The sequence below is a fragment of the Didymella exigua genome (genome assembly GCF_010094145.1).
Source record: "Didymella exigua CBS 183.55 unplaced genomic scaffold M421scaffold_3, whole genome shotgun sequence".
Lineage (NCBI taxonomy): Eukaryota > Fungi > Ascomycota > Dothideomycetes > Pleosporales > Didymellaceae > Didymella > Didymella exigua.
In genome coordinates, this window is record NW_022984777.1 from 557,826 (window position 1) to 569,826 (window position 12,001).

Genomic DNA, 12,001 nt, shown 5'->3' on the forward strand with positions numbered 1-12,001 from the left:
TGGGTGGACCCACGCCACGCCCACGCGCGTGAGCGCCACACTTTAGCGATCTTTCGGACGCGTCTTCGCGACGCGTGCGGGGCAGCGGGCTGCTGGACGACTACCACCGCAATGGCCCAAAGCACGCTGGACGACTGGACGAAAGATCCCGTGGATCCTGAGATCCGCGCTCACGTGTACAGTCTCATCACTGCTGTAAGTGATCGCATTACTGCACCCTGATGATCTGAGTCCGCTAACGCGCGTGCAGCTCGGTGGTATTGGCGATGATGGCACCTATTCCCTTGGAGACGACGCACTCGTCTGTCTCAAGGACTTGCGCAAATGGCTGAAATTCGCTGACGGGCAGTTGAACCGCCGTGATGTGGCACGATGCATGGCTGAGGCGAACCTGGTGAAGGGAGACCTGCTGGAGATTCTGGCAAAGGTGTCGCCCAGGGTACTCGAGCAGTCATTGAAGCATAAGCTGGCAGTTGCTACTCGTACGTTTGGAAAAGCGAACATGAAACGACATTGCTAACGCAACCAGTCGAATTGCTCGTGCCCTTAACTTGGCCGTTCGAGATCGACCCTATCGAAGCGACCGTAAACCACCACCGCCATGGCCCGTACGTACAACTCGCTCAGATCGGCTACAAGCGCGCCATTCTGCAATTCGACCGAGACCGTACCCTTCAGACCGCCGTGAAGGTCGCCCTTCCTTCTATGGCAATACCTCTACGCGAGAGGTCACCGCGAGACGAAGGCATCATCCGCATCGCCTTGTACTTCATACGCAACATAGCCATGCTTTCGCCGCCGAGCAGTGTGCCTATGGACATCGATGAAGCGGAGGTGTCTCGGTCAACAACAATCGACACCTTCCAGGAGCAGGACATCTTCCAAGTTCTTCTCAGCATGTCCTCAAGCATTGGAGAAGACTTCGTCGCTCAAGACGTAGTATTGCTAGAGATCCTGTTTTTCCTGCTAAAGGGTATTGATGCAGAGAAGTTATTCCTGGAAGACAAGAAGTTGAGCAGCAAGAATGCAAATGAGCTCAAGGAGTTGATGCAGAAAGAGAAGGCAATGCTTGCAGGATACGCCCGCAACGCACCTACACGTCACAATCGCTTTGGAACAATGATTTGGCTGAAACAAGAAGACGAAAAGGTCACAACTATTTCAGGACAAGACGTGCTTGGAAAGTCCCAAGCTGCGCTGGATAAGATGGACCAGACCAAGAAATGGAACAAGCCGAGGCAGTCACGGCGCAAGACAGACTTAGAACAAGAACGAGAAGACTTCGATCTACCAGTCGCGTTGTCTACATCTGCACGAGGGCATATCAAGGCCTTTGTTGAAGAGTTCCTGGATTCGTCCTTCAATCCTCTATTCCAGCACCTTAGGAAGGCCATTGAACGCGAAGCTGAACGTGTGGAGACTCGACACTCGCGACAGTTTTTCTATCTTGTCTCGTGGTTCTTACGAGCGGAGTGCGCGAGACGTCGAACCATCAAGGAGAAAGCTGCCGACCCGAAGAGTCCCGAGGTTCTCACCGCAGAGGATGAGAGCTATGGCTTGATCGCAGAAGTCATGAATCAAGAGACTTTTATTCTGCTAAATCGCTTCATGCAAAAGAGCCAAGATGAGAAGGCATGGCAGGACCTGAATGCTGGCATGAAGTGCTTTACTCAGATTCTGCTTACCGTACACGAGATGGCAGAGTCTAGACTGGAAGACGATCAAGAGATCGCCGAGAATATCCAGAATCGTATCTTCTACGAAGAGTCTACCCATGATCGTGTCGTCATGATCCTACGATCGTACAAAGATCAGGGTTTTGGCTACCTCGATGCTGTCACAGAGCTGTCCCACGTCTTCTTGCGCATGCTAGAGCGCTACGCTAAGCAGAACGTGGATATGCAGATCAAGTCCAAGCGTCGTGCTCGCAAGATCAAGAAGAAGCAGGCGCAGGCAGATGGGGCTGAGGGTGAAGACGAAGGGCACGTCTCTGAGAACGAAGACCTGCAGCAAGCACAGAAGACAGTCACTGAGCGTAAGTTCGACTTCAACCGCTTCGCTTTCAAGTTCGTGAATCAGAGTAGCGTCAACACCTTTGTCGCCTTTACTCGGTTCTTCAACGATCTGGAACCCGAACAATTGAAGCGCGCACATCGCTTTTTCCATCGTGTCGCATACAAGATGGAGCTTGGAGTCTTACTTTGTCGAGTCGACATCATCCATCTCTTCAACAAGATGATGAAAGGTCCGCGCGGCCTGGATTCAGAGTCTCCAGCCTTCAAAGAGTGGGACAATTTTGTCAGGCACTTCTTCAGACAGGTCGTCAAGCGGGTGCAAGAGCGGCCAGAGCTGATCGTCGAAATGCTGTTCAGCAAGATCCCTCAGACCCTCTACTTCCTCGAGCATGGTCATGACCGGGAAGTCTTCAAGCGTGCACCGCGCGCACCAGCTGAGCTGGAGGTCAAACCCGGAATGGAGAAGCCTGATCAGGTTGGTGTTGCCGTTGGTGTCCTAGTCAACCAGCAAAAGTCGGATGCCCTACATTGGGTTCGAGATGTGCTCGTGTCGGCTGTTGAGGAGCGCAAAGCATGGGAAGATGCGGAACAGGCCCGCAAGGAGCTGGCAGCAGCTGAGCATCCTGACGGCGAGGCAGTACCCGAAAGTGCTGACGCTGAAGCACCTTCCTCACCTTCAATTCGTAAGTTCTCATCGCAACTATCTCTACCCGTTTACTAACATGACCTAGTTGTCAAGTATGACACTGAAGAACGCAAGGTCTCCATGTTCAGAGATAACAAACTCCGCCTCTTCATGACCCTGGTGGGCTTCATGAGGCTAGGCGCGAATGATGATCCTGACGCTTCGTGGGTGATTCCATCGTCATTGACATCAGCCGAGCTTCAAGAAGCTGTCGATCTTATTCGCAAGTTCGAGTTTGATCCACCCATCTACGAAGATGGCAAAGGACCAGAAGACCTTCTCCGTAGCAAGACAGCTGCAGCTCGTCGGTCGACACGGCGTGCGGAGTTCGACGACGACTCTGATGGCGTCGATCGTGACTCCGAGGAAGACCGTGGGGAGTACGCTGTGGATGATGATACAAGCAGAAAGCCCGATGGCGAAAGGAAGAAGCTCAAGCGGCGCAGGCGAGCCCACATGCCTGTCGAATTGGATGACGAGGAGCGTGAGGCTAGAGCAGAAGCGCGACGCAAGAAAGAGATCGAGAAGCAGGCAAAGACGAAGAGTACGATGTTCGTACATGACTCGGATGATGAAGAGTGGGACGCAGACAAAGATGCAGCTTTCTTTGCACGTGAGCAAGCGCTGCGCGAAGAGACTATGCATCAATTCAAGAGGTCGCTTGTGCTCGGCACTGTCGAGCCGGCGGTGTCAAAGGAGGAATTGCCGAAGAAGAGAAAGGCTGAGGACACAACCAAGAAGAGCAAGAGGCGGAAATCTCCAGCAAAGCGCAAAATCGGTCCTTTCGACGACAGCGACGAGGACGAAAACATGGATGATGCTGCTAGCGTCAGCAGTCGTGCGCCATCCGCAGAAGTTGCTGATGAGAGCGAGGATGAGACCACAGACACGCCGCTATCTTCACAGCATGCTGGTAGCAAGGACGACACACCAAAAGCACTGACAGTGGCGACCACAACTAAGACCCAAGATGCCATTATGGTGGACGACGATGACGATGACGACGTACCCGTTGTTCGCAGGCCGGCAGCAAGAAACCTAAGAGCCGGCTTCATCATCGACAGTGACTCAGAATGAGACAAGACATGGGCATTATTGCATAGGCAGGAGCGATCATAGCATGGCGTTTTGGTTTTGTAGCTTTCACTCTTGTATACCCGCTCTTAGTGGCCCTTCAAATCAATGTTGCTCTTCACTTCACCGCAGGTTTCTACTGCGACGTATTTACCGCGTGCATTCTCATCACCTCAAATTCATCTATGCTCCCTTCATTTTGCACGCGTTTTGCATTTTTCTATGCTACGCCGGAAATGTGTTCGCGAGTACACTTTCAGTTGTGACCTCGTGCCTTCTGTTTGTGTATCTGCTCGTTCCTTCCTCTCTCGACGCTTCACTCCCACAACACTTGCTCGACACCTGCACAATGTAAGTACCCCGTCCCCGCACACGCCGTGCACCACGTTACCACCATGCTGAGCTTCCCAGACCAGCAACGGAAATTTGAGCAGTTACGCGCTCACTGGGAGGCTGCTGATACCGGGAGGAGTACGAAGATGGTCGGCAGGAGGGCGAAGCCAACGCCTCAAGAGGGCGTCGGTGGCGACCTTCAGCACAATGCAGGAAGCAAATTCCGCAGGAAACTGAGCAATGGCTTTGCACTCATCTCACTCACGCAACGTCGACAATCTTCGAGCAATGCGTCACTGGCTGTGAGCGCGCCCAGCACCAATGACAGCTCGACTGCATTCCTGGACCCCGATGCTTTCACTTCACTCCACACCGATTCCACGTCAGTGAACACCTTCAGCGACCCACCTCTGCCACTGAAAGGCAATGCACGAGCGAGTGAAGATCGTCAAACGCCTCGTACATTACCTCGATCGCGCACCTTCAGCTACATACCGCGCCTGATCAAGCTTGACACTGAGGCATCGCCCATTGCTGAACGCGAAGAATCAAACAATACATCTCTAGAAACCGTCATGACAGACCTAAAGCCGCATCCGCCGTCTCGCATACCCACTCCCAGCCCGCCGCAGTCGAAACGTAGAGTCTCGAGTCCACGTCAGTACATTCCCCCAAATCCTCCTTTGCAAGCAAGTCTGGCGAAAAAACGCCAGTCGTTCACGGGAGTTACCAATGGGTCTCCGGCTAAGGCTGCAGTACGCTCAAGGACGACTCCAAATCTGGTGAAAACAAGCACACCACATTCGGAGAGCTTCATGGCATCAAAAAGATCAGGACTTAAGCGGCCTTTTGCTTCTTCCACACCCCAAAAGCCCGTTCTGGTAGAGAATGTACCAACAAGCAAACGCGTATCTCAACGGCAGTCTCAAGTTCAAGAGAGATTTACAAAGCGAGAGAGTCTGGCAGTGCCATCTGCAGCAGCCAACAGAAGATCGATTGGACCTGGCACCTTACCAGTGCAAAACAAACGTGCGAGTTTTGCGCCGTCTGAGAGCGTCAAACGCTTGAGTGCTCACCTCACGCAAACACCTGTGACAGCTAAGCGTATATCGACACGGGCTCCGGAAAATTTGTGCAAACCGCGCTCACCTCGCCCTTCAGAAGAGAAGCCGGTCACGCATGATCGAGATCAGTCTCCAGGAAGCTCTCGAACACCGACACTTTCAGCCGCCAATCTGTTAAAGCTGCCCCTCGCGCCACCGCCGAAGATTCGGTCGGGTGATGACAATGATGCACAAAGAAGGACGCTGGGTACGCCAAATGGGTTGGGTGGTGTTTGGAGATCTTCCAAGGTATTTGCTGCTGCAAACCACCAGGTGAGAAGACTCCCACGTTCCTCCACCTTCCACCATTTTGGAAGACGTTTGGGAGCTCCTCCGCCAGTACCTTCCATCCCAGACCAGCACAAGTTGCCGTTCTCCAATTTCATGACCCCTGTTCCACAGCAGGACGCTTCCATATCCACGTCAAGCCTGCGACACCGCTTCCCTGTAGCTTCGAACAAATTCGGATCCTCCAGTAGGTCTCTGCTGTCTGACATAGCCTCCGCACAGCGATCTAAAGAGGCTGCATCGATCAAGTCAGTGTCTACTTCTGTATCAGCAACTGTAACTGAGGTCCCAGAGGATACGGATGAAGCGGCTCTCATCGGTCAGACGCAGGTGCAGTACCGATTTCAAGATGAAGATGCTGGCAGAAGTATCGAGCTCAACAAGTTTCAGCTCGGATCCCAGTCGATGTCATTCAGTGATCCGACTGCGTTGCCTCCAACAAAAGCGGAGTTGGATCTCAAATCCATATCGCGTCCGGACAAGGCCACTGAAGAATTGTCGAGCCATCGGCGCTGGTCCATCTCTCAGCGTTTCTACCCAGACAGTGCTGACGATACCACTTGTGTGCAGGTCAAAGACTACATGCCACCGTTGTACTGGGCCGGCCGTTTCCAGTCCAGGTTTGATCAGTGGCGTACAGAAGCCATGGTAGCAGTACGTCACCCTTATGTCAAATCAGAAGACGATGGCCCTTTGGGACAGTGCGGTCTGGACGAAGAAAAGAAAGCGATTGTCTTGATATTCATGCAACTCAGAGATCTCTGCGCCTCTGCACAAGCCGCAGACAGTCTCCATGTAAGCTGACCACCAGATATGAGATAGAGGTTTGAAAGTGGCTGACAAATTGCCAGGAATTCGAGTACAAATATCGAAAGGATCATAAGCTTCTCGACACCAAAATCAATCTTCCACCCTCACTTCGTAAGCCCGACAACTCGACTGCCAAAGGACCTATTGGCCGCGCTGTACGCAGACTGACGCCGCGAAAGGCTAGCTTTGCCAACTTGTTCAAGGGTAAAGGCTGGAACAGAGTTGATGATGCGAAGACTGTGGATGTGTCCGGACACATCCGTGAGCTTCAGGACATTGCTAGTTTCTCTGATGGACGAGGGGATGAGGACGAGAATAACTGTGAGAGTGTGCCGATGCATGCTCGTTGAACTTGTTGAAGATGCGGCGGACATGGCAAGGAAACGCATGGAAACGTGACGAAATGTGCTATCCGGTTCCGAAGGATCCTCGGTCAGGAGGAGACAGCGGAGTTGGATGGAGATGGACCTGCTGTGCTGTCGTGGAAGCACACCACCAGCATCGAAGTCAACTTGCGGCGTGGTCTATATCTGTATCAACAATATTCAGAAATCAAAAGCAATCTCATAGACAAACAAGATCTGGCTTGGTTAATTTTAGCATCTACAGCACGGTCAGTACGACTACGCAAGCACTGAGGGTCCTTCGATCCATGTCATTAGAATTGGTGTCGTGACGAACTCTATCTTGTAGTACAAGCGCCGCTGACAGCGTGCACAAGCCCCCCAACCATGCATTTCAACATCCACATCTAGGCGTAGAAGTTGACGGTATCCTTCTTCTTAGCCTGCACTTCGGCAATAGCATCGACGTAGTGCTCGTGGCTGATCTTCTGCTGCCCAAGTCGCAGAGCAATCATACCAGCCTCGACACAGACAGCCTTGAGCTGCGCACCGCCGAACTCATCGGTACTGCGCGCCAACTCCTGCCAGTTGACACCCTCATCGACGGTCATCTTTCGCGAGTGGATGCGCATGATCTGGGCGCGGGCCTCCTCGTTCGGCAGCGGGAACTCGATCTTCCTATCCAGACGACCGGAACGGAGAAGAGCGGGGTCGAGGACATCGACACGGTTGGTGGCGGCGAGGACCTTGACGCGATCGTCGGATGCGAAACCGTCGAGCTGGTTGAGAAGCTCCAACATGGTTCGCTGGACTTCGCGGTCACCAGACTTTTCGGAATCAAAACGTTTTGTGCCTACGGCGTCGAGCTCGTCAATGAAGATGATGGAGGGCGCCTTCTCCTTGGCGAGGGCGAAGCAGTCGCGAACCAGTTTGGCTCCGTCCCCTATGAACATCTGCACCAGTTGTGGGCCTGCAAGCTTGAGGAAGGTCGCGTCGGTCTGCGCGGCGCAGGCGCGGGCGAGGAGGGTCTTGCCGGTACCGGGAGGACCGTACATCAGTGCACCTGTAGTTGTTAGCGTGATGTTTTGTAGACGAGTGGCAGCGTGGACATACCCTTTGGCGCCTTGATGCCGATCTTCTTGAACCTCTCGGCCTCCTTCATGGGCCAGACAACAGCCTCGACCAGCTCCTCGATCTGCTTGTCCAGTCCACCGACATCTGTGTACTTCTCCGTCGGCTTCTCGTCGACCTCCATGGCCTTCACTCGACTGTCGTACTCGGCGGGGAGTGTGTCGAGAACCAGGTACGAATCCTTATTCACACCGATCAAGTCACCAGGCTTAAGCTTCTCGTGGTCTACCAGACCGATGAGGGGCAGGAAGATGGTTTGTCTCGTGGACGTCTTGATGACCGCCGACTTGCCCACGCGGGTGGCGTCCAAGTCGATGTTTGCGCCCTCCTCCTTGGCCTCTGCCTCGACATCCAGGTCTAGAATCTCGACGACATTCCCGACCAGGTACGGCAGTTGTCTGCAGATGTTAGCTCATCCCCGCCACCTTCGCTTGGTGAGTCCGCGGCTGCAGACAATGAAGCATACCTGTTGTTCTCGATCTTCTCCAGGTTGTCCTTGATCTTCTCGTTCATCGCCGCCTTCTCGTGTGTGAGCCTCTGGAACTCGCTCTTCATGATGCGCATGTCGTTTTCCAGTAACCGTCTCCGCGCGACAATGTCTCGTGTGCTTGAGTTGAGGATCTCCTCGTCGAGTGGCTCCTCCCCTGGCTCGGCATCCTCCATTTCTGCGTCGCCGTCGGCCTTCTTTCCGTCCTTACCGGCATCGCCATCCTTCTTCTTGTCCTCGTCCTTCTTCTCTTCCTTCTCGTGGCGCTCAAGATCGTCGAGATCCTCAAGTGTGGACATGGTGGCGGCGTTGGGCGGGGTTGACGTTGAGTGGAATGAGGCGGAGACTACGTCCTGATGAGAGGCGCGACGTGATAGTGACCGGGGAAGGTATCGCTGGCGGAGAAGTCGGGTTGGTGGGGTGTTGATGTGAAGCTGTTTGGGAGGCAGCAACGGTGACGAAGGTGAAGCTCCCGCGATTACTCCGGTCTTGGCGCGTCGAAGCTTCCTGATTGAGGCGGACTTTCACAACGGCAACTAAATTTCACCTTATTTGATCGCCTAGATGAATTGTTCTTCGAGTGTGGAGCAAGTCCGCATGATCTCAGGAGGCATAACTCGTTTGTGGAAAGGCGACACTGTGTGGACGAGCATTCTGCTCATTTGGCGGCAGGCAGAGTATCCGACTCCCAAGGAGTCCAATCCTTAGAATGCTAAGCTATATCTCACGATTTTGGGAGTCTGTCGCTGTAAATCTTGAGCCAGATTGAAATCTGATAGAGTCCTTCAGGACTACAGGATTTTCAGGCCGGCGAGGACATCACTCGCGTCGGGCTACGTTGGCTGCATTCCGCCCAACAAGCAAACTACTTCTCTGTATAGCGCTGCCCTTCGGCAAAATCTGTCTACAATTCGACATGATAGCAAGATCGGCTAAACACATCAGTTCTGTCGCTCGGTGCACCTCTGTTTGTACATTCCACAGATCACCCTTTTCAGGCTCAGCTAATCCTTAGGCTTGTGAAGCCCCTGCACCTCCCACATCTCTGCGCAATTCGTTAGACTCACAGCAGAAAGAGGGCGGGCGTCGACGCCAAGAATGCATTTCAACTTTGATTGTGGAAGGTGTCAATCCGGTTGTTCCTTCCTTGACTTTGACATGGTCAAAAATATCTCAACACCACGGCACCACAGCCATCTGTCATGTCAACTGATGCAAAAAAGCAAAAAGAACGACACCAATGGGACTCGAACCCATAGTCTTTGCCATACGATTTCGGGGTCCGAAAACCGGAAAGCAACGCCTTACCATTAGGCCATGGTGCCTTTAGAATCGATAAGAGGATTTGCAGGCTGTAATGATTATATACTCAATAATGTACAGAACCCAAAAGTGCAGCTGCTCGTCCATTCGGATTGGATGGATAGCTCCGTCAAGAGATGTGATTGTCTGACCAAAAAAGACGGGGCCCCAAGCGTCAAGACCGCCTTCTGCACCGGAGTCAAGCACCAGAAGATTATTTCTTGAACGTCAAACAATGTGTTGCAGCAGTCCGTCTAGTACAGAGCTTCAGGATAACTTGGCCATGCTGTATCGAGCTTGTGAATTGAAGCGTTGCAGGAGGCGTCAGTCCAGGCACCTCGGGACATCTGGCGTCGTGTTCTTGTCTTGTTGTCCGAGGCCCGCTTGCCCACCTTGACATTGCGCTTCTCCGGCACACATCTACGACTGCGACTGCTTTCAGAGCTTTGGTCGCTGGAAGGTGGTTTCGACTGATCTAGCGATTGTCAATTGACTGGGGCGCGCGATGTCTGCAATGCATTCTCTCCGGTGTTCGCGGGGTGCTCGACTCGTCACGAGACGTGCTCAGGTACGCCTCCTCAACCACAATGATACGCTTTTTGACGTTGTTCGTAGATGCCCTTGCTGGACCGTGGCCGTCTCCAATCTACAGCAGCCGATGCCCAGGAGGAGCCGTCAGAGGCATCGACCGTGGCCAAGGAGCAGCGGACCCGGCCCAAGCAGAAGGCGAAGGGGAAACGACTGCAGCAGCTGGACAAGGTCCCAGGGAAAGAGAACGAAGCAGGCCCTAGCGAGATTCTTTTGGACCTCCGGAAGCTGGACGGAGAGCCGCACGCGCTCCATGAACGGCGCCCCAAACTGGCCTCTAGGCCTCTAGGCCCCCTGGGCGTCAGGACACGCTTTGTACCTACCCAATCGGCGGCTGCCAACGCTCGGATTATGTTGGAAGACAACAAAGTGACTCTCTACGGGACGAGGATTCCGAACATCTGGCTCAGGGACAACTGTCAATGCGGCAGCTGCATGCACGAGTCGACGAGGCAGAGACTCCAGGACACGTTTGCGATCCCCAGAGATCTGTCGATCAGGTCTGCCTCGCACGCAAAGGACATGGAACCACGGAACACGCACGTGGAGATTGAATGGAGTGACGGCCACAAGAGCACGTACAGCCAACCGTTCCTCGCGAGCGCAGTCGCAGGTTTCGACGAGCGATGCAACATCCGTCAGGGCTTCGTGGAGCCAACGCTCTGGACCGCTAAAATCGGACAGTCAGGCGTGCACAAGCCCGTGGTCGAGTACGACGCGGCGGTGGGCGAGAACATGGGCCCGGTGCTGCGCGAGCTCGCAAGTCGCCCATCCAAAGCCCCCCGTGGTCATGTTCGTGTTCACGACTAACTCGACCGCAGCGCAAATACGGCTTCTGCTACATCGACCACACGCCGCACGACACGCCGCTCGCGACAGAGCAGCTGCTGCGCCGCATCGCGTTTATCCGCGAAACGCACTACGGCGGCTTCTACGACTTCACCGCCGACCTCGCCAGCCAGGACACGGCCTACACCAACATTGCGCTCGAGGCGCACACGGACAACACGTACTTTAGCGAGCCGGCAGGTCTGCAGGCATTCCACCTGCTGTCGCACACGGACGGCGACGGCGGCGCGTCGCTGCTGGTGGACGGATTCCAGGCCGCGGCCGAGCTGCTGCGGACAGACAGAAGCGCGTACCAGGTCCTCGCCGAGACGAGAGTGCACGCGCACGCGTCGGGCAACGAGGGGATCAGCATCCAGCCGTACCGCGGGTTCCCCGTGCTGGAGCACGACGCGGCGACGGGGGGCCTGCTGCGTGTGCGGTGGAACTCTGCGGACCGGGCGAGCATCGAGCTAGCCGTTGACGAGGTGGAGACGTGGTACGACGCGGCGCGGAAGTGGGATGCGCTGCTGAAGAAGAAGGAGAACGAGTACTGGGAGCAGCTTGTCCCCGGACGAGTGCTGGTGTTTGACAACTGGAGGGTGCTGCACGGAAGGAGTGCGTTTACGGGGAAGCGCAGGATTTGTGGGGGGTATATCAATCGCGATGATTGGATCAGTCGGTTTAAGATGGAGAGGTTTGGGCAGGAGAAGGTGCTGGGGGCGCTGGCGGGGAGTTGAACAGGCGGGGGGAGAAGGCACGGGGTGGATGCAGCAGCTCCAGCAGTGTCGAGTGTCGAGTGTTGAATGTTGAATGTCGAGTGTCGAGTGTCAAGTGTTGAATGTTGGGTGTTGAATGTCGAGTGTCGAGTGTCGAGTGTCAAGTGTCGAGTGTTGAGTGTCGAGTGTTGAATGTTGAATGTCGAGTGTCAAGTGTTGAGTGTCAAGTGTTGAGTGTTGAGTGTTGAGTGTTGAGTGTTGAGTGTTGAGTGTTGAGTGTTGAGTGTTGAGTGTTGA

The 12,001-nt window shown here is 54.3% G+C and overlaps 4 protein-coding genes and 1 non-coding gene across 5 annotated transcripts; 3 read left to right on the plus strand and 2 right to left on the minus strand.

Moving 5' to 3' along the window:
- Positions 1-111: 111 nt before the first annotated feature.
- On the plus strand, positions 112-3,777 carry M421DRAFT_53839 (topoisomerase 1-associated factor 1; the record flags this gene model as incomplete). The annotated part of the gene is made up of 4 exons (XM_033595159.1): positions 112-195; positions 251-482; positions 530-2,698; positions 2,747-3,777. 4 exons carry the CDS (start codon positions 112-114, stop codon positions 3,775-3,777), a joined length of 3,516 nt encoding a protein of 1,171 aa, XP_033453003.1.
- Positions 3,778-4,169: 392 nt separating this feature from the next.
- M421DRAFT_1348 (uncharacterized protein) lies at positions 4,170-6,658 on the plus strand (the record flags this gene model as incomplete). Its single annotated transcript, XM_033587411.1, has 3 exons — positions 4,170-4,862; positions 5,721-6,293; positions 6,350-6,658. The coding sequence occupies 3 exons, from the start codon at positions 4,170-4,172 to the stop codon at positions 6,656-6,658; spliced, it is 1,575 nt and encodes a 524-aa protein (XP_033453004.1).
- Positions 6,659-6,830: 172 nt separating this feature from the next.
- Positions 6,831-8,888, minus strand: M421DRAFT_416369 (26S protease regulatory subunit 6A). The gene is made up of 3 exons (XM_033591041.1): positions 8,250-8,888; positions 7,766-8,181; positions 6,831-7,715 (listed from the first exon to the last, which is right to left on the minus strand). Exons 1-3 carry the CDS (start codon positions 8,567-8,569, stop codon positions 7,060-7,062), a joined length of 1,392 nt encoding a protein of 463 aa, XP_033453005.1. The 5' UTR covers positions 8,570-8,888; the 3' UTR covers positions 6,831-7,059.
- A 614-nt stretch (positions 8,889-9,502) lies between these two features.
- M421DRAFT_t16 lies at positions 9,503-9,595 on the minus strand. The gene has a single exon. It is a non-coding gene; the product is annotated as a tRNA-Arg (tRNA).
- Positions 9,596-10,187: 592 nt separating this feature from the next.
- On the plus strand, positions 10,188-11,725 carry M421DRAFT_53459 (Trimethyllysine dioxygenase; the record flags this gene model as incomplete). Its single annotated transcript, XM_033595119.1, has 2 exons — positions 10,188-10,850; positions 10,925-11,725. The coding sequence occupies 2 exons, from the start codon at positions 10,188-10,190 to the stop codon at positions 11,723-11,725; spliced, it is 1,464 nt and encodes a 487-aa protein (XP_033453006.1).
- Positions 11,726-12,001: the final 276 nt, after the last annotated feature.

Bases quoted from the DNA above. Each gene is read 5' to 3' on its own strand.
- M421DRAFT_416369 (XM_033591041.1), bottom strand. From the start codon at position 8,569: ATGTCCACACTTGAGGATCTCGACGATCTTGAGCGCCACGAGAAGGAA. The intron at 8,182-8,249 runs GTATGCTTCATT...TAACATCTGCAG, and splicing joins GAGAAGATCGAGAACAACAG to ACAACTGCCGTACCTGGTCG. The intron at 7,716-7,765 runs GTATGTCCACGC...TAACAACTACAG, and splicing joins CGGCATCAAGGCGCCAAAGG to GTGCACTGATGTACGGTCCT.